We start from the raw sequence: 24,620 nt of genomic DNA, 5'->3' as shown, positions 1-24,620 counted from the left end.
AGATGGGGTTCCCTGTGCAAGAGTCTCCTCCCGCTCCAGGATTTTCCGACGCTGGCGCAAGCTCCTCCCTTGCCGGAGCCTGGCTCCAGTCCTAGCACAGAGTGTCCGCCCGAGCAGCGGCTGGGGGGCGGCGGGGAGTGGGCCCCGCTCGCCGCCATTGGCTGTGCGGCTGCCGGGCGGAGGGAAGCCTCCCGCTGCGCCCGCCGCCAGCCCGTGCGCCCCAGCCGCGCGCCGCACCGGTGCGCTCCACCATTCCCGCCGACCGCTTCTCCTGCGCAGATCGGCGAGACCCGGAGCGCCCGCGAGGAGCTCGACGCAGCCCGTCCCACCCCGAGCTCGGGAGCCGGCAGGGGACATCCGCGCGCCCCGATCCGCAGGTCAGTGAGGGGCTCCCGACGCCGTCCGCGAGCGCAGGCAGAGGAGTGGGAGCCGGGGAGGCGCGGGGTGCCGAGCGCTGGAGGGGGCTTGCCCTGTGCTACCGGCACCCCGACTCCTCTCCTGGGGTGGCCTCGGGTCCCAGAGGCTTCGCTCCCTCCCGACCTCCCTCGCCAACTCTCTCCGGCTCCCAGCGGTTGAGCTCCTTGTTCTGGTCACCCCCGAATGTGTCCACTTCGCGCAGGCGAGCAGCTTCCGCTGCCCGTCTCTGCCTATTCTCCGGGTGACTCCTCGGGGCTACAGTAGGACGCCGTGTCCTTGGTCCCGGGATGACCCACTTCTATCCCGGACACGGGGCGCCGGGGATGTCTGCCCTAGCGTCTGCGGCTGCAGAGATGGGTTGATTCACCCGCTCAAGTGCAGGCACTTACACACTTTGCGGAGTGTGTCTCGGTGCACGCTCGCCTTTGCGAGAAAGGTTATTCTCGCCTTTGCGGTGTGTGCGGTCACGTTCGTATCTGTTGGGCGCCCACCTGGATTTCTAGGGTCACCCCTCCCTTCCTGAGGACTCGCGGCGCGCACACTGACCGCCCGCGTTGTACCTTACCTGCCTCGCGTGCGTCTTCACCGGTCCCCGGTGGCTCCAAATCCGAGCAAGTTCTACTGGCGCGGAACAGGCTGCCATTCCCCAGCCGCGGTTTTCCAAGTCCTTGTTGTTGGAAAACGCGTCGGCTTCCTCCCCGTTTTCCCTGATCTGGTGAGATGCTGGAATCCCGCGTTTTCCTGACGAGGTCCGTGGACCATGGGCAGACTGTCTGATTTCTAATTGAGGAGGAAGGTGAGTCCTGCGGGGAGCATCGGACTCCTCCATTCACAGACTCGTCTCGTTGAGTCCCAGGCACCCGCTCGCTTTCCACCGCCAGACGCTTGGGGCCCCGCTGTTGCTGGGTTTGGTGCCAGACTCCAGGGATGGGGTCCGTTTCTTACTGTCCTTCATTTCCTCTGCTTGTAAAATTTCCTTTGGAAAATTCTGTGCTGAAGTAAGCACTTGGGTGGTTCTTTGCGGGCGAGAATGGGATCGGACGGCTACAGGACGTCTCACAGCCTTCGCATTTACTTCAGCCCAGACTACAGGTGCCAAGGGCGGGAAACAGGCGACGATTACGTCCTGAGCATTCCCGGGCCCACCATAGGGACCACGCCCCGAAAGGCCTTTTTTTTTTGTTTCCTCTTCCCCCAGGTGCTTTTCACTTTAGATTTTCCAGATTCGCTGTCAAGACAGTTGCCTATCAACAGGAAAAGAGGCAAAATAAGTGATACCCTTTTCTTCAAAGGTTTAACCCCCTAATGCATTAAGCCCAATGCATCCTCCTTAAAAAGACAAAAAAAGGTATATTTAACTAGTTTCAGCTTATTTGTGATCTGGCTCCGAGGCATGCTTAAATATATTGGCACTATTTTACTAAGTATAAAGGCATTTTACCCCCACCCTCACCCCCGCACACACATGCACACCCTTTATAATCCGCACACAGTTGATCTATAATGTATTGACAAATGGCCTTTTGAAGTGTTAGTGAGGCTGTCTTGCATCGACACCAGCCCCACAGAGGATGCCCCAGTCACCTTCAAATGCTGGGCATCAGGCATGGGGAACCGTTTGCCAACCTCAGAAGAAGTCTGGGAATAGTGAGTTACAGAAAATGGGTGGAGTGTTCCATTTCTGTGTTTGGGTTGGAGGCTTATTATTTATTTGGCTTATTTATTTACTATCTTTGATTCCTCTACATAAAGGCAAAGCGCTTTGAAGAGCTCACCACACACACCTTTATGGTTCTCTTTAAAGAAGCCTCACCGAAGGTAAGATCCATTCTGTTCTCTCTGCCGCTGGTTAGTTCAATTCAGCAGATTTTCCTGGATGTCTGTAATGTAAAGAGATACATAATGTGCTGGTGTACATCTGTACATCCACTGGCCTTTTCAGGTCCAGGGTAGCAGACTACTGAGCCACATTCTAGGGCCTCAGCACCTCTGATTCTGACTTGTAGTAGATATCTCTGTGGGATCAAGTGTTCTGAGAAGCTCAGTCTCATGACACAGAATGACTCCTTCAAGAGTTCCCTATGAACAGAACCCATGCTCACCTTTGGAACCAAGACACCGTCATTGTTAAGTCTACACTAAATTTTGGCAACAAAAAAATGAGGGTTCTGAATGGTCAAGCAGCCATATACAATTTAATTGTATATCCTCCCCGTTTCTAGCCAAATCTAGCTAGCTAGATCTGGACTGACTGAAAAGTGAAAGAAAGTGAAGTCACTCAGTCGTGTCCAACTCTTTGCAACCCCATGGACTGTAGCCTACCACGCTCTCCGTCCATGGGATTTTCCAGGCAAGAGTACCGAAGTGGGTTGCCAAAACAGTGTCTGAATTCACATCAGGAACGAGAGACTGTCATAAATACTTTCTGAGTTTCTAACTTTTAAATTGTCATCTATTAAGTTGTGATGGCATCACTGACTCAATGGACATGAGTCTGAGTAAGCTCCGGGAATTGGTGATGGACAGGGAGGCCTGGCATGCTGCAGTCTGTGGGGTCGCAAACAGTTAGACACGACTCAGAGACTGAACTGAACTGAACTGAAGTTGTAACGGCTTCCCAGGTGGCGTTGCTGCTGCTGCTGCTAAGTTGGTTCAGTCATGTCCGACTCTGTGCGACCCCATAGATGGCAGCCCACAAGGCTCACCCGTCCCTGGGATTCTCCAGGCAAGAACACTGGAGTGGGTTGCCATCACCTTCTGTGGTGGCGCTAGTGGTAAAGAACTCGCTTGCCAATGCAGAAGACATAAGAGACATGGGTTCGATCTCTGGGTCAGGAAGATCCCATGGGCATGGCAACCCACTCCAGTATTCTTGCCTGAGGAGCCTGGTGGGCTACAGTCTGTGGGGTTGCACAGAGGCAGACATAACTGAAGTGACTTAACATACATGCATAAGTTGTGTTAAGATGGGAGATCAAACTCTTCCCTGGTGGCTCAGATGGTAAAGCATCTGCCTACAATGTGGGAAACCCACATTCAACCCCTGAGTCAGGAAGACCCTCTGGAGCAGGAAATGGCAACCCACTTCGGTACTCTTGCCTGGAAAATCCCATGGACGGAGAGCGTGGTAGGCTACAGTCCATGGGGTTGCAAAGAGTTGGACACGACTGAGCGACTTCACTTTCTTTCACTTTTCAGTCAGTCCAGATATATTATTTGTACAATATTACAGGCTTGATCTTGATGTTGACATTGTTATAGACAATAGTGAACAGGTGTGGAAATTATAAGCCTATAATAGTTGTTAAAAAGTGTAACTTAAGAAGGTAACAGACCTGAATACAGTTTTTGATGGGAAACAAAAGGATAGGTGGCTGTTAAGAACCTATTTCAAACTCACAAAGACAAGAAGTTGACTTCAATCGCAGTCAAAACACTAAAGATATTCATTCAGGGAACATTTAGAGGACAGATTTGCCCCCTGGGGTAGCCAAGACAGCAGCTTTCCTTTGCCATGGTCATCTAGTACTCATCAGATGTGACCGGCAATTTGCCAACTATTGCCAATCATGCTGGTTTGGTTCTTACTCACTTTCACTTTTCCTGTGACCAGGATTATAGCAGAGGGACTTACTCATCTCATTTCTTAAACAGAACATTCAGAACATGCTGTAAAATGCAACTGTAACAGAAAGTATAGTCACGTCTTTTTGGGCAGGTTGACTTACTGGCCTCAGCCTGAGAGTCTTAAACTTTGAAATAAAAGGTACATATGAACCACTTTAAAGGCTGTGTTAAGCATATACGTTACAAAAAAGAAGGAAGGGGAGAAAGAGAAAGAGTTCTGGGCTTAATCAGGAATATTTTACTGCATAATTTATTATTAAATTTTACTTCTATTTCTTAATGAAAATACCTGCATTTTCTGATTAAGATTCATTGTCTTGTACCAACATTCAAATGCAGACATGCACAAAATAGAATGTGAACATACCCATAATATCACCTGCTAACAAAACCATATGTTAGCAATCTGGTACATAACCTCTTATCTCTTTTAGTTTAGTTTGGTTTGGTTTTTGCATGTCACTAAAATTTTGTGTGTGTGCATAGCAGCAATAGCCAGGCTGGTAATCATTTTACAAAAACAGAATCATACTATGCACAATTCTAAAGTTTACTTTTTTACTTTGCCAGACATGTCCAGCGTCTTTCCATGTTAGAAAACATAATTCTTTTGATTATACCAGAATCCCCTATTTGTACAATCTTGCCATCATTTGTTTAACCAATCCTTGACTCATTGGTAGTTCCAGTGTTCAGCTACAGAGTACATATTTGTGCATGCACCCTTTAAATTTGTCTTATTTTTCCCGATAGGGTAAATTCTCAGAATTTATTATTTGTATTATTGACCTATAATGCTGTGCATTTTTTCAGTAAAACAGAAAGGACTCAGTAATTCATCCAACAAGTAGTAGATATTCCCCTGTGATCCAGAGTATCTTCTATATGCCCAACATATTTTTCACACTTAAAAAGATAATTTTTATTGTTACTTAACATCCATAGTGAAAGTACACAAGTCATAAGCACATAATTTATGATTTTTTGTGTTCAATTTGAACACACCCATGCAGATGGAACCCAGGTCAAAAAATAAAATACTTAACAATACCATCCCTCATGCCTCTCACATGCCTTGGCAACCAATTGATTATTCTAACAATTCCTCATGAGAAAGTCGTTGGTGAGCTTGTTGACCTCAGTTTTCATGATTCAAGTGCTAGATTACGGGCACCATGCCGTTTAGATTGACAGTGTAATATTGATTGATGCTTTTCAGACCTTCAAAGATTCCTTGTCAACAAAGGTGGCCTAGTTCAACTGAAGTTTCCAAAATTCTTCATTCTGTCCTCATCACTTTATCATTTCTATCAAGTTTGATCTTATATTTATCCATTGGACCATGCCTGGCACATATTTCAATTGGTATCATGAACTAACCTCTGGATAACAAAAGAAATTGACTAACTTGTTTTTCATCTGATTTCCTATTGTTGGCCACCCAGCCCAGCTGAGTTAGTTGGATTTAAAATTGGGAAAGGAGTCCTAGGCTCTCATTTTGTGGCTTCTTTCTTCTGCCTTCTTTTTCCATTAGGAGTATAATCAATAACCTTCAAAATTCAGTTAACTTTCAGAGACATCAGTTTCTTGATATTTAAGGACTTCCAACTCCTTGATTCTATTAAAAAAAACATTATCCTTTAATGTATAATTAAATACATATAACTTTCCCTTCACGGAGGAAAGTCAATATTGAGAGTAAACGCAGGAAAGAAGGAATGCATTAGATGCATGAAAAGTGTCTTAAGTTAGTTCAGTGAATGAGGAGAGAAAATATTTGCTCCTTTTGTGCTCCACTGTTTTCATCCCTTTTATTATTTTCTAAGAAGCGGAAGTCTGAATCAGTTTCCTAACACAATACTGCTGGGGAGATCACTGCTCACATTACCATGGCTGCAATGGAGATGAAGTGCTACTCAAAGTACAGTTCACGCACCAGCGCTTGAATTGTTAATTACTCATTCACCAGGAGAGACGGAACTTGAGCCAGAATATAAATCAAATAAGGCATGAAAGCACACTTTTTAGTTTGGATGATTTTTTGGTAGTAAAACCTTCTTGATGAAGGAAGCAGTGCTTTGAAGTTCCTCTTCTCACAAGGACTCATAACCCACCTATTCCTGAGGGAGTAAAGTGGTTATTTGAATAGTAGCACTGATCTCTAAGGTGGGCTTTGCAGTTAAATTGAGAAATTTGTAAAAATGTAAACATTTTCTCTTCCTGTGCTCATTTTCTATTGAAATTGGTTTTTTTTTTTTAGTTTTTTTTTTTTTTTTTTTTTGAGGGGAAAGTGTATTTAACTTTGAGACAGAGTGACTAATAGCACCACAAAACATGGTGTTCCTGTACACAGCTAGTTATAATACCCTTCCCTACAGTGATCAGCGTATTGCCCTTGACCCTTTTTACTTCCACAGATGAGCAGAGAGACAAGGACTGTGATTGTACAAGACTTGGTAATTTTCAAAGAATGGGATTATCATAGACTTTAACTTTACATTTAAAAAAAAACAATGCATCCTGTTTCCATATCCAGTCACATCTTCACTGAGTCACTATGGTAAACTCCCTTTTGATTTTTATTGTGCTCTTCAGAATACATTCATTCCAGCCACTCAACTACGTTCATGATAATATATTTCAGTGTTGACAGCAGATTCCTCCATTATCCTGGTGGACAGGAAACTCAATAAAATCTTTGTTGAATATTGTTGAGAGACACAACTGCTTGATAAAAGTATGGTCCAAGTTTGCTCTGGAGCATGGAAGTATTCATTTTATTGCCCTAACTAAAATATTTATAAATTTAGGGCATGTTCATCATTTTTTTTTACTATTGAATAGCTACCCTTTGCCTTATCAGTATGATTTAATACAAGATCATTTATTCCTTCATTCAATAAATATTATTGTGAATCCAAAAGTAGAATAGATAGAAACTACCTCTCCAAGAAGCTTCAAGTTTCTCATTTCTTTTACCCTTTGATTCCTTCATTCCTTCAAATACTTATTGAGCATCTTTATAATAGAGATTGCTGATTGATAGATAGAAAGATTAGTCCTCTATTCTAAGAGTACATAGTCTATCAAAGCAGACGAGTGGGTCAACAAATATAACAAGTATAATAAAATGTGAGAAATGCTATTGTAGAAAGGTATAGAAAGTATCCTGAGAATACAAAAGAAGGAGCCAGAAACTTGCTTAGAGAAAAATAGGTAGGGATTTATATTACAAGTGAATTACCAGATGAGGCAGATGCAGGAAGGTTTGCAGAGTCTTAAAGAATGAACAGATTGGATTTGGGGTGGAGTTGGGGAGAAGACATACAAATATAAGAATTAAATATAAGAATTCAAAATATATGGGGACTCTATAATAGTTTGATATGCCTGGAACACCATTCTCAGGGACAAGAGAAAAATGAGACTGGAAAAGTAGCACGTGGCTATGTAGCAAGGGACATATAAGGTAGGTAATATAAGGGAGGATTTTTAGAATTTTTAATCAAGATGGTCACTATAAAAATATGCATGTGCATTAGACTCAATCACATATAGTAATATTTTATCACCTTAACTTACATAGTACATGGTTAACAAGTTGTTGAGTGAATCATTGATTGTATCAAAGAATAGTTTTCTTAACCAAAGTCACTACCACTATCCCATTATTTGTATAATGAGTTGTTTTATCCATTAGGGGTCTTGAGTTAGTCTTCATGTCTTTATTGTCTCTACCCTAGTCCCTCTTGAGGGCTTCCCTGATAGCTCAGTTGGTAAAGAATCTGCCTGCAATGCAGGAGACTCTGTTCAATTCCTGGGTCCGAAAGATCTGCTGGAGAAGGAATAGGCTACCCACTCCAGTATTCTTGGGCTTCCCTGGTGGCTCAGCTGGTAAAGAATCCACCTGCAATGTGGGAGACCTGGGTTCAATCCCTGGGTTGGGAAGATCCCCTGGAGAAGGGAAAGGCTACCACTACAGTATTCTGGTCTGGAGAATTCCATGGACTATATAGTCCATGGAGTCGCAAAGAGTTGGACATGACTGAGTGACTTTCACTTTCACTTTGGTCCCTCTTGAAACCATTTGTGCAGGTTAAAGTGACAGCTGGGCAGGACTGTCCATATACAATAGCACCTCTTCATGCACCCTAAAGGAAATCAGCCCTGAATATTCATTGGAAGGACTGATGCTGAAGCTGAAACTCCCAATACTTTGGCCACCTGATGTGAAGAACTGACTCATTGGAAAAGACCCTGATGCTGGGAAAGACTGAAGGCAGGAGAAGGGGATGACAGAGGATGAGATAGTTGGACGGCATCACTGACTCGATGGACATGAGTTTGAATAAGCTCCAGGAGTTGGTGATGGACAGGGAAGCCTGGTGTGCCACTATCCATGGGGTTGCAAAGAATCAGACATGACTGGCCAACTGAACTGAACTGAACTAAATGCTCCAGCTTGTCAGGGAATGTGTGTAGCTGTATCAATAGCTCACTCTGATTCCTTTAAACCTCACTCTTGTATGAAATTAAAGCTAACCAAAAACATGCTTTACAACCTACTTTCTTAGCAGTGCCAAAAGAGAGTTTTAATATAATATATAGTAATTCATGCAGCTCTCCATTATTCAGAATTTGACTGCTTTAAAGTCAGTTTGTTATATACCATCGTAACCTCTGCTGTCATAGTGAGTCAGTCAGTAGAAGGTAGATTATGCTACAGTACAAAATAAGCGAGTCATCTCAGTGGCTTAAAACAACAGAAGTCTACTTATTGTTCACACTAAGTGCTCACACAACCAGAAAGGGGTGAATGCACTGGCTTAGGCCACCCAGGAACCCAGATTGGCAGAAGCTGGCCCAAATCCACAGTTATTGCAGCAGAGGGAAGGCAAATCTCACATGTGAAAGAAAGGTGAAAGTGAAAGTTGCTCAGTTATATCCAACTCTTTGTGACCCCATGGACTATACAGTCCATGGAATTCTCCAGGCCAGAATACTGGAGTGGGTGGCCTACATCCAGTGCACATACACTGAAATAAAAAAGCACTCAGATATAAGAGAAATGAGTCATGTGTGAATGTGTGCTTCTGATTAAGGGTATTCCTACAACTTTAATTAAAAAAAAAAACACAAAGCACACAGCCTGAAAGGTAAAGTGGAGAGCTCAGTCTTCATAAAGGGCAAAGCCAAAGTCTGATAAATCTTGTATAAAAGATCCTCATGATTTTCATGAGTAAAGCCATATTTATTTGCACTTTTAAAAGAATGTATAAGTCTTTTATATAGGCCATTAGTGTGGTAGTCTGTTTTCTACAAATAATGACTAATTATTTTTCAGTTTGACCTCTTCCCATTGTTAAAAGTGAAATACATTCTGGGAGCATTTGAGCCTACATTTGCTTATTGCTTCCATATTGTCTTTGACAAATTCTGGTCCTGGGTTGTTATCTCAAATAACAGGTTGCCAGGGACTTGATTTCCTCTACATTTGATAGTCTGCCATGTCATGGTGCTCCATGTTACAAGAAACACATAGACATTCTTTTTGTTAGCCAGACTTTTGAGTGTATTGTGCTGCCTGAGAGAGAAAAAGGAAGGACGAATGAGAGAATATTAAGGCAAGCTCTGCTGCTCTGTTTACACAAAGGATTAGCAGGACCATGGGAAGTTTCTTGAGGGAACATGCTTTCCTGATGAAGGACACACTGTCCTCATTTCTGTCTCCTGCCTTCCCTGGTGAACTTGGGAATCCTGGTAGAAGAGTAATTTCAGAGCCATGAGAGGGCACTTTGTCTCCTTATATGGTTGGTGTTTTATGTGACCTCTGCCTAAAATCTGACTCATCTGGTACTCATCAATTTAGGGTACCTACCTAGAGCCTCAGTCATATGATTGCTTATGACTGAAGAAAAGCACTATTAATATCAATGCTCCATATTAAAAAAAAATTTGCAGCTGCATTTTTCAATGACTAGTTTCATTCTTCAGAGAAGGCAATGGCAGCCCACTCGAGTACTCTTGCCTGAAAAATCCCATGGACAGAGCCTGGTAGGCTGCAGTCCATGGGGTCGCTAAGAGTCGGACACAACTGAGCGACTTCACTTTCACTTTTCACTTTTATGCATTGCAGAAGGAAATGGCAACCCCCTCCAGTGTTTTTGCCTGGAGAATCCCAGGGACGGGGGAGCCTGGTGGGCTGCCGTCTATGGGGTCGCACAGAGTCAGACACAACTGAAGCAACTTAGCAGCAGTAGTAGAAGCAGCAGTTTCATTCTTTAAAAATTGTTTACTGGCTCCTATTTCAAAAGATGCAGACCCTGAACTGTAAGAGAGTTCACGTATTTGGTTTTATTCTTCTTGCCACAATAGTATTAGAACTCACCCAAACCAGAGCGATCAGGGAGGTGGCTGCTAGATTTGAGATGCAGGAAGCATGAGTTCTTTGATCTGCTGAACTTGGAGTTTGAAGACTGATGCTTGATGCCTAAATCAAGTCTCCCGCTTTTGCTGGGTTTATTTGCTTCTGTGTTTCCTGTGGGCCCTGTGTGGAACCTGGACCTCATTGGCTATTGGGAGTCTCAGTGACCTTCCCCAGAGCCTGCCAACACACTAGCCCTCAATAGAAAATGACTCTCTCTTGGATCTTGAGGGCACTATACTAAGTGAAACAAGTCAGACCAAAAAACAAATTCACACAATCTCACTTATATATGGAATCTAAAGAACACAAAAACAAGCTCATAGAACAAGTTGGTTGGCGGGAGGTGTGTGAAATGTGTGAAGGTGGTCAAAAGGTACAGATTTCCAGTTATAAAATAAGTAAGTCATGGGGATATAACATTTGTCATGTTGACTGTAGTTAATACTACTGCATTGTATATTTAAAGTTGCTAATATCTTAAAAGTTCTCATCGTTAAGAAAAAATTACAACTGTGGGTGGTGGCACATATTATCTTCTTGTGGTGATCCTTTTGCAATATACAAATATCTAATCATTGTTGTACAACCAAAAACTAATACCGTGTTATATGTCAGTTACTACTACTATACTAAAGAATAATGCATGCTCAGTTGCCCAGTCGTGTCTGACTCTTTGCGACCCCATAAACTATAGCCCACCAGGTTCCTCTGTCCATGGGATTTCCCAGGCAAGAATACTGGAAGGGGTTGTCATTTCCTCCTCCAGTGGATCTTCCCTTCCCAAGGATCAAACCTGCGTCTCCTGCATTGGCAGGCAGATTCTTTACCAATGAACTACCTGGGAAGCTATATGTCAATTATATCTCAATTATTTTAAAAAAGAAAACTACTCTTTCTTAAATCAGGATACCTACAAAGCCCCTCCCTTTGACTGGGTATTTAAAGTGCAGGAAAGATATCCTGGGCTGCCTCTGAGGATGACTGATGGCGTAAGATGAACATCGAACATCTTACATTCATCTGGAGGTCCAGACAGAGATTCAGACCAGTGAGTGGTGGCGGAGTGAAGTCATGAGCAAGGCTGGCTGGCCAGTCACCATTCGTGGTGTTCAGGCAGCCTGTCCTGCCACTATGGATCTAGTTCCCTAGGAGTATCAAACCTCCTCTCTCTCATTCTCTGAGACTTCACTTCCTGTACCTCTGGGCATCATAAGCTGATGGTGCAGGAAATATTTGAACTTCTCCAAAGCCCACTGAAAAGTCAGGCTTAATCAGGCTTATTTATTTAGAAGCTTCTAACATTTTTACTGACTTACTGCATATTATACCAAATATATTTTCTTAATACCCTTGGGGATAAACCATCTTTCCCTAACTTATATGTTAAAGATCACCAATCCTACTGAAAAACTATGAGAATAATAACAATGGACACCTATATATCCTTATTCAGTTGCTAATATTTTAACACATTTGTTTCATCATCTTTTCTTTCTGTATGTGTGTGTGTACTTATTTTTTTTTTTTATTTTGGCTGACCATTTGAGGGTTAGTTGCTGCTATTGTGCTATTTACTTTGTACATGTATTTCCTAATAACCAGAACATTCTCCTATATCACACTTAGGAAATTTAACATTGCTACAATGCAGTTATCCAATGTACAGTCTATACCCAAATTTCCCCAGTTGTCATAATAATGTCCTTTATAACAAAGCTATTTTTCCTTTTAATGGGTCCAAGGATCTTTCATTGCATTAGAGGATAAATCTCGACATCTGCATCCTACTTTTTCTTCTCCGAGTATTCAGCTGAATACTAAATAATGTTATACAGCCAAAACTGGTTGTAGCCAAAACTTAGCCTGCCTAAGCTGCCAATTACCAAGCATTATTATTTTTAAATACCCGTTTCACTGTGGAAAGCATCATCATACGTTGACTCTCAGCCATGGAGGACTGGAAGAATGAAAGAATGTATTTAGTAGAATCCATATGTATGAATTATGCTAAGCACTGGGCTAATATCCAGGAGGGTTGGGCAGTGTACACACTATGTAATCAACTAAGGTTCTATTTGTAGTTGAATTATGAGGGGCGATGGTTTATTAATTCAAGTAAATGCTTTGTTGAAAATGTCATCAGATGGAAGACTCTGTGAGTCTGAGTCCTTGCTGGGAAATGCAGGACTTAAAACACATATACTTGTCATATTCCAGTCCATTTCTAAGAAGAGGCTATAAAGCATCTTAGTTTAAACAAATACATGACTATAGTTGTCAACAGAGAAATATAAATAAATCATGGCCTGTTTAATTAATTTGCTAATACTGAAGTTCTTTTCAAACAACCTATATCATCACTTTTTTTTCAAATTGTATCTGTACATGTGATTTTTATAGATAAGAGAATGGTTTGTTAGGTTTTGGCATATTCTTAGGTGCAAATTTTAGAAGTGGATATATTAGATAACTTATTTTCTGTCTTCCGTATGCCTCAATTACCAAGATATTTCAATGGAAAATTAAGCTTGGGGTTTAATTTATGAAGTGAATAAAACATTTGTTATATATCCATTCTTATAAGCTGAAAATTTACAATACAGATGAAAAATTACAAGATAATGTATACACAAAACAATAATAGACATATACAGAAGCATATGCCATCAGAAAAGTTCTCACTGAACACATTTGCCTAGATACCTATGGGAGATGGAAGGAAATGTAGAGAAAGAGGGATCAGGTTAGTCACAAACAGAAGAATGTGTATTTAAAAAGGAAAATAACAATAGAAACAAGAGAATAAAGAGTGGCATTGGTCAGGAGTTGTACAAGCTCACTTACTTTCTTCTTATGCTGCATGGTCCCAGTGGCCCATAGTTGCCTACTTCAGAGGAATCTGCTTAAATTTAGGGTGGACTTTATCAAAGCTTATAGAAATCCCACATTTCCAAGCTCTTCCCTGTCTCCTTAGAACAGTTTTAGGGGCACTCAAAGGCCCCTGGAGCCTGAGAGAGTCGAGCGGGAATACCTTGTGGTCTACCTATGAAGGTTTAAAAAAGTGACTTAGGGCAATTGCAAAATTAAGTTTACAAGAACAAAATCTTCCCAAATATCATACTCCATAAGGACACCGTTAGGAGCATTTCCTGATTGGACACAAACTAAACTTAATACAAATTATTTTAATTGTGGAGATAGAATGAAAGGCAATGGGAAAGGAGGAAATGCCATTCTCCAACCAGAGCATGGTTCTCCAACCAGAGCATGGTTGAGAATTTTTTAAAACATGTCTCGTCTTATTAAAAATAAGCAAGCAGGTTTCCCTGGTCGTCCAGTGGTTAAGAATCCACCCTGCAATGCAGGGACCCAGGTTTGATCCCTGGTCTGGGAGGATTCCACATGCCCCAGAGCAACTACGCCCATGCGCCACAACTACTGAGCCTGTGTCCCACAGCCTGCTCACCACAACTAGAGAAAGCCTTCGCACAGCAACTAGACAAAGCCCTTGGGCAGCAAAAATAAAATTTAAAAATGTAAAAAAAAAAAAAAAAAAAAAGGAAGCTTTTTTGTATACTAGTTGTTCCAAGAATTAAAATAGTATATATTTTTCTTAATATTCTTCTAAAAAATTGGAAATGATCAGAGCTGAGTGGAGGAAGGGAGTTGCACCTCAAAGTCCTCATTAAAAATTCTGTAACATCTTGAAAGGTCGATCTTGGCTTCTTACCATCTTTCTTCACACTGATTCATTTCAACTTTGCCTGTGATCTTCAAGTCATTTCTCTGACGGTTTGCTTTTTCTTTAAATCAAGTGTATAGCCAATAATCTTTTTTCCTGCTCCCTGAAAGTGACTATCATGTTCTGCTACTTCTGAGCCAGTTCCTGCTTCCTTCAACCTTTAAGTGGCCACTTTTCTCATTTTGATTTGATTCATTGTGTTAATAACATAGATGGGTCCAATCTTCCCAAAGTGCAGGGTAGACCCCTTCTTGGTCTTTTCTAAACATCATTACAAAATCACAAAAATACTATGCCTAATACTGGTTTTATATTTGACCTTTTTAATCCAGAAAATGGGGGCTTCCCAGGTGGCACAGTAGTAAAGAATACGCCTGCCAATGCAGGAGGTGAAAGAAACTCAGGTTTGAACCCTGGGTCAGGAAGAGCCCCTGGAGGAGGAAATGACAACCCATTCCAGTATTCTTGTCTGGAAAATTCCATTGACAAAGGAGCCTGGCAGCCTGTAGTCCATGGGGTCGCAAAGAGTCAGACACGATTGAGAATGCATGCATCATGCATCATTGTCCAGAAAATTATCCACTTAAACTTTCTTTTTTCTAATGGAGTATCATTTAAAAATAATTATTCTTACTAAGGCAGAGATTTTGGCATAAAAATGTTCACAAGAATGTAGCAAAACTTTATTACAAATAATAGTTTGATTTCCCCAGGAAAACAGTGCTATAGATGCAAGGGAACTCATATCTATAATTGCTTTTGAGGCTATACAAGATAGATGGTCACTTAGGTTCCTATCTCCTTTAGAAATAGTTTCTTGTGTTGTTTATTTTTATTTTTTAATTTCATTCAATCTACACTGTTTTGCATATCAAGAAAGGTATATTCTGAATATTCTGTGAATTATACCTTATGTGGATAACTATTTTTTAAAGAATCAGAACAAAATAACTAGCCTAACATAAAAGTATTCTGAAAATAATTTAATTATTTTGCTGAGGAAATATTTTACTGAGCCAGAGGCTAATCCAGAGAGATAAAAGCCATCACCGAGGTAAAGAGAGATAATAAGGGATTGGACTGAATCCAAAGCCACCTAATGACCTACCCTAGAAACTGGTTTTGAAAATAAATCACAGATACTAAGCTGTTACTCCAACACTTCTTTAATTTTCACCAGAGTACTACAAAAAAGTTCTGATTACATTTACTCATCATTCTTTTGAACTACAGATAAAGAGGACTGTTCATTTTAATTTTTGGCTGCCATTATCCAGTCCAGGGGAGCTTCCCAGGTGGTACTAGTGGTAAAGAACCCGCCTGCCAATGCAAGAGACAGAAGAGATGCAGGTTCCATCCCTGGGCTGGGAAGATCCCCTGGAGGAGGGCATAGCAACCCACTTTAGTATTCTTGCCTGGAGAATTCCATGGACAGAGGAGCCTGGCGGGCTACAGTCCCTAGGGTTGCAAAGAGTTGGACGCGACTCGACTGAAGTGACTTAGCACACATGCATCCAGACCAGACCATGAATTCCAGGACGTTATCCAGAAACTTCATCTCTCCACATTTCTTTTCAGAAATGGCTCTCTAACTCCACATTGAATAGCAGATAGACTCAGTTTTTTTCTTTACTTGGTTTTATTTTTTATTGTGCTGACTCAGGACATCATAATGAGATTCCACTAATTTTCACACAAAATTCTTCTCCCAAAGCACTGTACTGACTAAGCAGGAGCAGTTCTCAAATAAGCAAATATATGGCAGCCCACTCCAGTATTCTTGCCTGGAGAATCCCATGGACAGAGGAGCCTGGTGGGCTATAGTCCATGAGGTCACAAAGTCAGACAACCGCAGTGACTTAGCATACATGCATGGATGGGCTTAATCAGCTTTGAATAAGATTAGTAGTAATATAATGAACTTTATTTTCATTATTGCAAGCCTAGGGGTAAGTGTTTGCCATTGACTGCAAGTGAAGATTTAAATTTATATTTAAATCTTCACTTGCAGTGGGTGGCAAGTATGTATTGTCAGCACCTACCTTCTCTTACCTAGCATGACCTAAAAAGCCACTAGGTGAAGAAAAAGCATTAAGAGAAAAGAAAATCATGCAAATTGTAAAGGAAAGTTCAAGGTCCTATATAAAACATGTTCTTTTCTAAGTAGAACTAGAAACAACTATGCTAAGATATAAGTTCCCCTCCAGATTCTGGAAATGGTAGTTTCTACATGTCCTACAAAGAAAGGGATCAAATATATCATCTAAAACTATTCATTACATTATACGATTACATTTTACATTTGTAGACCTGGAAAGAGCCTTTACCATGCCTGTTAATACTGTATCAAATTGTTGCTAATGGTTTGGGAGGCCCACCTTTTGGAGAATGACACAGCAGGGCGTGATAACCATGAACTGTTGATTCAACATCCTAACAGCTAGGGCACTCTTTAAATAATGTCCACAATGGAACAAAGCAGCTTGTCCCAGTTTTCCACAACAACAACAACAACAACAAAAAACCTTTCACAGAGTTGCTATTCACATAGAAATGTATTTAAATAAAGGTCAGAAACTCAGAGACTGCTGTGCCAGATTGGAGGCTGACTGTAGGCTGGGTTTAATCCACCACTGTATTGTAGAAGTCAAGACCCTGGCAGAGGCCCCTCCCACAAGCTGGCCGCCCAGGGGTCTTGCAGTGCTTCTGGGAGAGCACTCAGAGATGCGGGCTTATCAAATCTCCTTCCTTTCACTAAGCAGGAAGGTACACACAGCAGAGAGTATGCTTTGCTCCTCCAGAGCTTCACAGTCCTCATAATCACCCCCTGGGAAGGAAAGCTTCCATTCTTTCAGAGGAGTCACAGAGGCTGGGCGCTGAGTGACATGCAAGGGAGGCCAGCCCCCCTCCACCACGTCTGCCTTAGCTGTGTGGTTCCTCTGACTCCCCACCCCACCGGACTCACAGTGAGATCACACGCCCATCCTTCCTCGCTTCAGGAGGTGACTGCCGTTTGTAGACTTCTTCCCAGCACGTTTTTCTATTCCAAGAGATAAAGGGATAGCTGGCTAATCATGAACTGAAACATCTCCCCAGATCTTCACTTATAATGCGATCTGTCTCTTCTTCCTTTCTCAAAAAAAAAAAAAAAAAAAATTCTGAGAATGGGTCAGAGAAAAAAAATGCATCTCAATCCTCACATGGCTTTAGGTGCCACATGAAATGAGAGTCTGCTCTCGCTGCCCCTGGATGGGTCAAGGCTATGCATTTCAGATGAAATCACTTTCTTTTTTCCTTTGAACCTAATCTGTTTGGGAGAAACAGCCCAAGAAGCAGCATCTTGAAACACACTTGTTTGATTTTGTTTCCACAGTACCACCTACAGCCTCATTCACACTGCTCAGTGACTAAACACATACACTCTGGGTCATCCTCAGCATTATACACAGACTCAAAATATTCACCAGAGAGAAAGAAGAGTTATCCATTTTTAAGACATCTATAAGAAAATAAGAAGTGATGTCATCAAGTTAAAATGATTCTAACAGTGCGTACACTCTATTGTTTTGGAGTAGAAGAGTGAAATGAAGTTTGTAGATCTGTCATTTTAAATTAGGTAGTATTCTGAAAGTAATAGTAAATCTAAAATATTGGGGGAAGAATATTTAGAGAAGATATTTAATTGTGAAATGTTGAATGAGGATGCAAGTTGTCATCTGTTCATTTCTACCATTATCTCAAGGCCACTTGGAAAGTCAGACACTTTCCCCAAACATTCTCAGCCTCAGTTGCCATAAACTTTTCCATAGACACTTGAGGCTCACAATGGGCTTTTGTCTCAAAGAAGGTGATCTTCAGGAGGTGAAACGTGCTCTTGGAATATTTACATTGTAAATAGATACCTTGGATTTAGCAACTGGCAGCCAGTTGTGAGCTCTATCATTGAATTGCCAGTGACTGATTCGGTGCCTCCAACCCCACCTCCAGAAAATGATACAGAGCTGAGTAGCAAAGGTGGTTTTAGAGAACTCAGCCAATTTCAGCTGAATGTATGACCTGTATGTGTCAGTTATTGGACTAGCAGAGACCTGGAAGTCCCTCTAGTCCTTCGAGGGATTGAGAAATACCTATATCTACTGGTCTTTTACTTGGATGGACTTTTTTTATTTTCAATCATGATTTTGGACACAGTGTCACATCCTAACTTAGGAGCTTGTGGAGAGGTATAAAAGGTATCATTGGACAGATGGGAAAACAAATATCAAGACTGAACTGTGAACTTGTCCAAAGTAAGTGGCAGGCAGGAACTAACAGAGTGTCGTCATTTTCTCTTTCTACCACAGTTGAGGAAAGTAAGAACACGGTTCAGGCATGGGTTCCTCTCTGTCCTCTGTTACTGACTAGCTGTGAACCCTGAGTAAATCACAATTTCTTTGTTGATCGGTTTCCTCATCTGCAAAATGGAAATAATAATTCCTGCTCTGCCTCTCCTACAAACTAGTTTGTGTGAAGAACAACACAAAATGCACAGCCCCTACCTTCTTACCGATGCCAGAAAAAGAAGGAGTAAAGTCATTACTACCAAAGGATAGGAAAATTGAGACTGGATGGTATAAAAGGTGAAAGTTCTGGCTTATCTTCTAATTAGATACATTTATTTTTGTCATATCGATGCAAGACAGCATCTTTGTCCTTAGTTTCCTCAGCTAGACTTAGGAGGTCTTATCAGAACATCTTGAATACTTCTTTCCATTCAGTCCACACGATTCTTTCCTATGCACCATGCTGTCTCTGAGTGAAAGTTGCTCAGTCATGTCAGACCCCCATGGACAGTCCATGGAATTCTCCAGGCCAGAATACTGGAGTGGGTAGCCGTTCCCTTCTCCAAGACGATGTCTCTGAGATGCTGCTATTTTCCCTACAGATGAATGGCTAGGGCACTTTTCTGCTGTATAAGGCATGGTATTTCTACCAGATCAGTGGAACAAGTTTGCAGTCCCACTGTGATCCTCTTTTTTTTTTCAAACGATCCTTAGGAGCCTATAGCAGCCTAATGGAATTAAAATCACCAAAGTGTAATGAGGAATGGGAGTCTCATTATTTTAGGAAATACTAAGAGCTTGTCCCATGGCCTCCTCTGAGGAGTCACTGAGATTGTTAGCTGGCTTGACTGCCGCCAGGGCAGCCCTCTCAGAGGGTCCCTCCTTCCTGGGAATCATTAGTGCCGCTCAGCCACAGCCACAGCGGCGGCTGCCAGCCCCTCAAGGACTCAGTCACTTAATTAGATTTGAGCAATGGAAGGAAAGGCAAGTTGTCAAGGTAAAATGCAGGCAGAGGTTAGGGAAAGGGAAAGCCAGGGTACAGAGGCAGCATTTCACTACATCTGATGCAAGGAAATCTGGAAATTTACAACCAAATGGTTCAATGCCATAAAGAGCTAGGAAGAGCATCTTTGCTGGATTTGAGGAAAGAGAGTCATCCATCAGAGGGATCATTCTCCCTCAGGCTGCTTCCCTCGCCCCCACACGGACTAGGCAGAAGCTGGCTGGGACTTCTCCAGTCATGGACGCGAGGGTGGTAGAGACACACCGCACCCACACCCACACCCACGCCTGGAGCCTGCAGAATCACACACCTTCCCTCCCAGGATGCCCGCCTGGCTCCGTCCACTTTGTTTCTGGCGTTCCTCACAGGGACCACATAAGGAGGGGAACATGGCCAAGAGCATTTCTTTCCCTGTACTCAACACACCCATCACACATATACACACGCACCTCACCCCCACACACACCACACATACACACACACACACATCACACATACACTCCCACACACACCCATACACATCACACCCCTCACCCCCACACACACCACACGTACACCCACACATACACCCATAAACCCACACACACACCCATACACATCACACCCCTCACTCCCCCACACACCACACGTACACACACACACACCCCACACATATCACACACACACACATCACACATACCCCACACACATACCACATACACATACACCCCACATACAGATGAACCTCCCCCTGCCACCACACACACACACTGAGCTCATTTTGGCCCAATTTTACAGTTCACAGAGTGCTCCCCTGTCTATTATCTTGATCCCTGCATAACACAGTGTGCAGTTGGGGCAGTACTATACTATTTTACAGATGAGGAAAATGAAGCTCAGAAGCTAGGCAATTTGCCTAGCTTCCCAAAGATGAAGGAGAATTCAGGCCTCAAACTTAAGGCTCTTGACAGCAAACCCAGTACTCTTTCTACTCTTAAGAGGAAATCCAACTTTTATCAATCTAAAGGTTTTTAATTCAATGCCTAAAATATGCAGAACAGAATACAGAGGTAGACCTAAAAGGAAACAAATATGTAGGAATGGCCCCCAATCCCAAAGAGATACACTTTTATAAACAAGTCAGCAAATTATGAGAAGCAAGCTTACACGTGCAGTGATTCTCCAAAGCATGCTAGAAGGAAATACTGCTCAAAAAAAGTTGTGCTAGTGGGCTGGACAGTGCAGGGAATTCATTTTCTGGAGGAGGAAGGTTTGCAGCTAACTTTTGGGGTCCTATTCTCAGAGTAGGCTTGGAGCATCTGTTGAAATCTCAGCAGATGGAACACACCAGAAATGTACTTTCCTTTTTATTTTGGAGAAACCTGGCACCTAGGGTACTATGAGATCAAATAAAAGTGCATTTTTATATCATCATTTGTAACATAAAGTCAGGAACATTACTTGTTCCTGGGAAAGTGATTTCATTTTTTTCCCTCCCCAATGGATTTTATAATTAAGCCATGCTGAAATGAAAACTGGAAATGAGAGTCAATGTGACTTCTTTCTGAATAATGCACTCAGTTGTCTGGGGTTTTTTGTCTTTGTTTCTGCAGTGTCAATGGACACCTGACACCTGCCGCCTTTGCTTGGAAACTGAGAAGTTCTGTTGTGCTGCAGTGTTTGCTGATGCTATCACAGCAGAAGGAATGCTGATTCTGTCCCTTTTAACCCCTGTGTGAAACTGACTTTCATACACTGTGCATTCTGTGACCTTCGGTAAAGATGTCTGAACCTGACTCTTCCTCTGCATTCTCGGGGAGTGTGGAGAACGGAACTTTCCTCCAGCTGTTTCCCACATCCCTGTCCACATCGGTGGACCCGTCCTCAGGCCACCTGTCAAATGTCTACATCTATGTGTCCATATTCCTCAGCCTGTTAGCCTTTCTGCTCCTGCTTTTAATCATCGCCCTCCAGAGGCTCAAAAATATCATCTCCTCCAGTTCCTCCTACCCGGAGTATCCAAGCGACGCTGGGAGTTCTTTCACCAACTTGGAAGTCTGCAGTATTTCCTCGCAAAGGTCCACTTTTTCGAACCTTTCCTCCTGAAGAAAATGGAAGAATCTTTCAGTGCCGTGGCCGCTGAAGTTTTCCCTCAGGGGAAGTATCACAGGAAGCAGGCACTTCAGGAAAGAAATGCCCATGTTGTTCTTTTTCACCAATTAGACCTGGTTCTCCTCCTCCTTCAGCCCTGATTTCTTTTTCTGTTCATGATGCTTTTTGTTGTGAATGTAGGAGTTGATGCTGACAGAAATGCTTGCATGGTGAGGAATTTCACCCAGACCGCTTGATAACCTGCAGCTGGCTTCTCGGCGGGGCAGGCCACCCTGCTGGACACCTGAGGCTGAACTCACCTGAGGCGGCCTCGCAGAGGAAGCTGGGTCAGGGTCAGGGCTCTGCACTTCTGTTTCTCTTACAAAACCATGAAACCAACGGAGCCAGCAGAAACTGGCAAAGTGAAGTCTGAGCTATGTAGAAGATATTTTACATATTTAAAAGATAAAGTGGAAAACACCAAGTTTTAAAAAAAAATCAGTTTGGATTTCATGTATAACATCTCTACAGCCAGAGGCAAAAATATGCTAAGTGTTTTATTTCATTTCACTTTAACCAATGAAAATCACATTTATTGATGAATTAAGTCATATATGGAGAAGTTCTGGAAGACTTTAACTTTTAATAGCAAGACAAATAAGTGTTATGATGCTGTTTGTAACATATTTCTGCTTTGGGGTTTTTTTTTTTTTCCTACTTATGTTATAGTCTTAATGACTCTATGTTTGTGGAATTCTTTGTGATAATTGCTGTTGCTATTCCTAAGACAGGCACCAGAACAGACACTGGAAATTTTTATTTTGTATCTGTAATTTCCATCAGTGGGAATCATACATACGGAAAATACTCATTTAGTTGTATTTTGCACTCCTTGTGGTTGTGAAAGTATGTTCCTTTATTCAGTTTCACAGTCTTCATAAGCTCAGTGCAGAATTATATTGACTCCAAGATGTCAGATGTCTGTTCACTCACATTAGGTTGCAAAACTTAGAAGACTCCATTGCTTAATAGTTATGTTGTTATATACTCTGTGAATGTTACATGTCTCTGATAATTCATTGTTGTGTGTTAGCATAACACTCTACATTAGGATTCCAGGATGTGGATTTATGTTTAAAATTGTAAACACTCACATTGGGTAGGGGGCTGCTATACTGTGGTCAGCCAAGCACAGTTGAACTCGGGGGCTTTGTGCATGAAAGGAAGCACTCTTGAGAGCACAGACATGGAATATGGAGGGACTCAAGTTGCCCCCCAAAAAACTAACAAAGCAAGCAAAGAGCTTTGCTCCTTTGCAGCATCTTAAGAGTAAGAATTTTAATATAATTTTTGAAATCAGTGGTCTACGGTGTAAACATTGAATGTATTCATTCTGCAAAGCCCCTGCATCAGCATGGCCCCATCTGCCCAGGGCAACTAGACACTTCTTATCCAAAATATTTAATAATCTGAAGTGGTGGGGCCTTAAAGCCACCCTTTGGTTTGGTTGCATGGATTCTCCATCCAGAACTGGAGTGGGGTAAAGAATGCACCATTTTTACAGGGCATACCTTTGTCATTCTAAAATGCTGAGAGAGATGTGAATTCACAGTGAGGATCAGATTTTGGTTTTTTTTTTTTTTAATCCATAAGCCTCACTGAAATCTGACCATATTGGAAGGTTTATGTATCAAAAATCCCCCCAAACACTATAAGACCTGCACAGAGTTGCAGCCCTAAAATGTATAATGAGTGAAAATTTCCCCTCTGCTGTCATTTAAAGCACAGCAGTGTATTACAATGTTATTATGTAGTATAAATGCTGGACTGGAAAAACTGTTATTTTAGACCATTATTAGCATTCTCAGTGTGTGTGTGTGTCTGTACACAACATAGAATATATAATATATATATATGTATATTCACACCCTTCCCAATTAAGAGTTGTGTGAAAGCTGCACAGGATTACAGAGGCATCTATATCATCACTTTTGCTCTTTGATTAGTCTTGTGCTATTTTGGTTACCAAGGAAAAAAGGACTCGGATGAACTGATTTTAAAAAATAAAGGAGCAAATTTGCCACATGACAGTATAATCTGCGAATGATCTGTTCTAAGGGGGTAACTTTACACTTTCCTTCTGGAAGAGATCTAAAGGCTTCTAGGACTAAAACTAATTTTTTTTTTTTTTTAATTTTCAGGCACACCCCTCCCTTCCCCACCTCCCAACCCCCCTCCACGATGGTTCCAGCTCTCAAGGTTAGCGATTGGGAGCAACATTCAAAGACATAAAATAGGGTTTCTCACTCCCAGCTTGTCAGGATAACAGACTCTACAACCTGAGATGAATTTGTGTTAAGAAGTTCAGGAAGGCTGGAAGACTGGTTTATAAATAAAGAAATCAAGCCCACTGGAAGCCTGGCTCTTCTCTTATTGTTTGTTCTCAGTGAGGCAGTCCACAAGCTTCTTTCCTGGGAAGGCTTTTCCTTCAAGTCCTCACTGAAGCAGGATCAAAACGCCAGCCTCTCCCCACCCCTGAAGGGTCCCCTCCCTCTGGGGCAGTGAGTTCCAAAAGTCCCTGATCAGAAGAATCACCTGGATGCTTGGGAACTATTCAGGAAATATTCCCAGGCCACAGTCCAGACCTCAGGAGGGAGCCAGAGAACCGGTATTTTTAACAAGGACCCTGGGTGATGCTCATGGTCAGTGAGACACACGGTGGCAGAGGAAAGTCAAAGTGTTAATCAGCCGTGTCCAGCGCTTTGAGACCCCATGGAGTATAACCTGCCAGGCGGCTCCTCTGTCCATGGGATTCTCCAGGTAAGAATCCTGGAGTGCATAGCCATGCTCTTCTCCAGGGGATCTTCCTGACCCAGGGATTGAACATGGGTCTCGTGCACTGCAGGCGAATCCTTTACCATCTGAGCCACCACGGAAGCTCAGGGTCACATATATCGCCTGAGCGTATTTGTGGAGACCAGGGAGGTCTTCCCTCTGGACTACTGCCTAAGT

The 24,620-nt window shown here is 42.2% G+C and overlaps 2 protein-coding genes across 6 annotated transcripts in view; one reads left to right on the top strand and one right to left on the bottom strand.

Annotated features, from left to right (window-relative positions):
• Positions 1-2,246, bottom strand: part of LOC129624830 (uncharacterized) — a 28,794-nt gene extending 26,548 nt beyond the window's left edge. Inside the window, exons 1-2 of the mRNA XM_055543118.1 lie at positions 2,231-2,246; positions 983-1,357 (exon numbers count right to left, since the gene is read on the bottom strand). Coding sequence (XP_055399093.1) covers positions 983-1,357; positions 2,231-2,246 — 391 coding nt within the window. The remainder of the gene's footprint in view (positions 1-982; positions 1,358-2,230) is intronic.
• SERTM1 (serine rich and transmembrane domain containing 1) lies at positions 154-23,995 on the top strand. Of its 5 annotated transcripts, XM_055542344.1 has the most exons (4): positions 154-377; positions 1,616-1,765; positions 2,170-2,235; positions 21,131-23,995. In XM_055542344.1, the coding sequence occupies exon 4, from the start codon at positions 21,300-21,302 to the stop codon at positions 21,621-21,623; it is 324 nt and encodes a 107-aa protein (XP_055398319.1). In that variant the 5' UTR covers positions 154-377; positions 1,616-1,765; positions 2,170-2,235; positions 21,131-21,299; the 3' UTR covers positions 21,624-23,995. The 5 variants fall into 5 exon arrangements, with proteins under 5 accessions (XP_055398319.1, XP_055398317.1, XP_055398321.1 ...); XM_055542342.1 differs by lacking the exon at positions 1,616-1,765; XM_055542345.1 differs by lacking the exons at positions 154-377; positions 1,616-1,765 and adding an exon at positions 1,098-1,213.
• The last annotated feature ends 625 nt before the right edge of the window (positions 23,996-24,620 follow it).

The sequence above is a fragment of the Bubalus kerabau genome, chromosome 12, assembly GCF_029407905.1.
Source record: "Bubalus kerabau isolate K-KA32 ecotype Philippines breed swamp buffalo chromosome 12, PCC_UOA_SB_1v2, whole genome shotgun sequence".
Classification (NCBI taxonomy): domain Eukaryota; kingdom Metazoa; phylum Chordata; class Mammalia; order Artiodactyla; family Bovidae; genus Bubalus; species Bubalus kerabau.
Note: the sequence above shows the minus strand (reverse complement) of the source record. Positions and strands in the feature narration are given on the sequence as shown.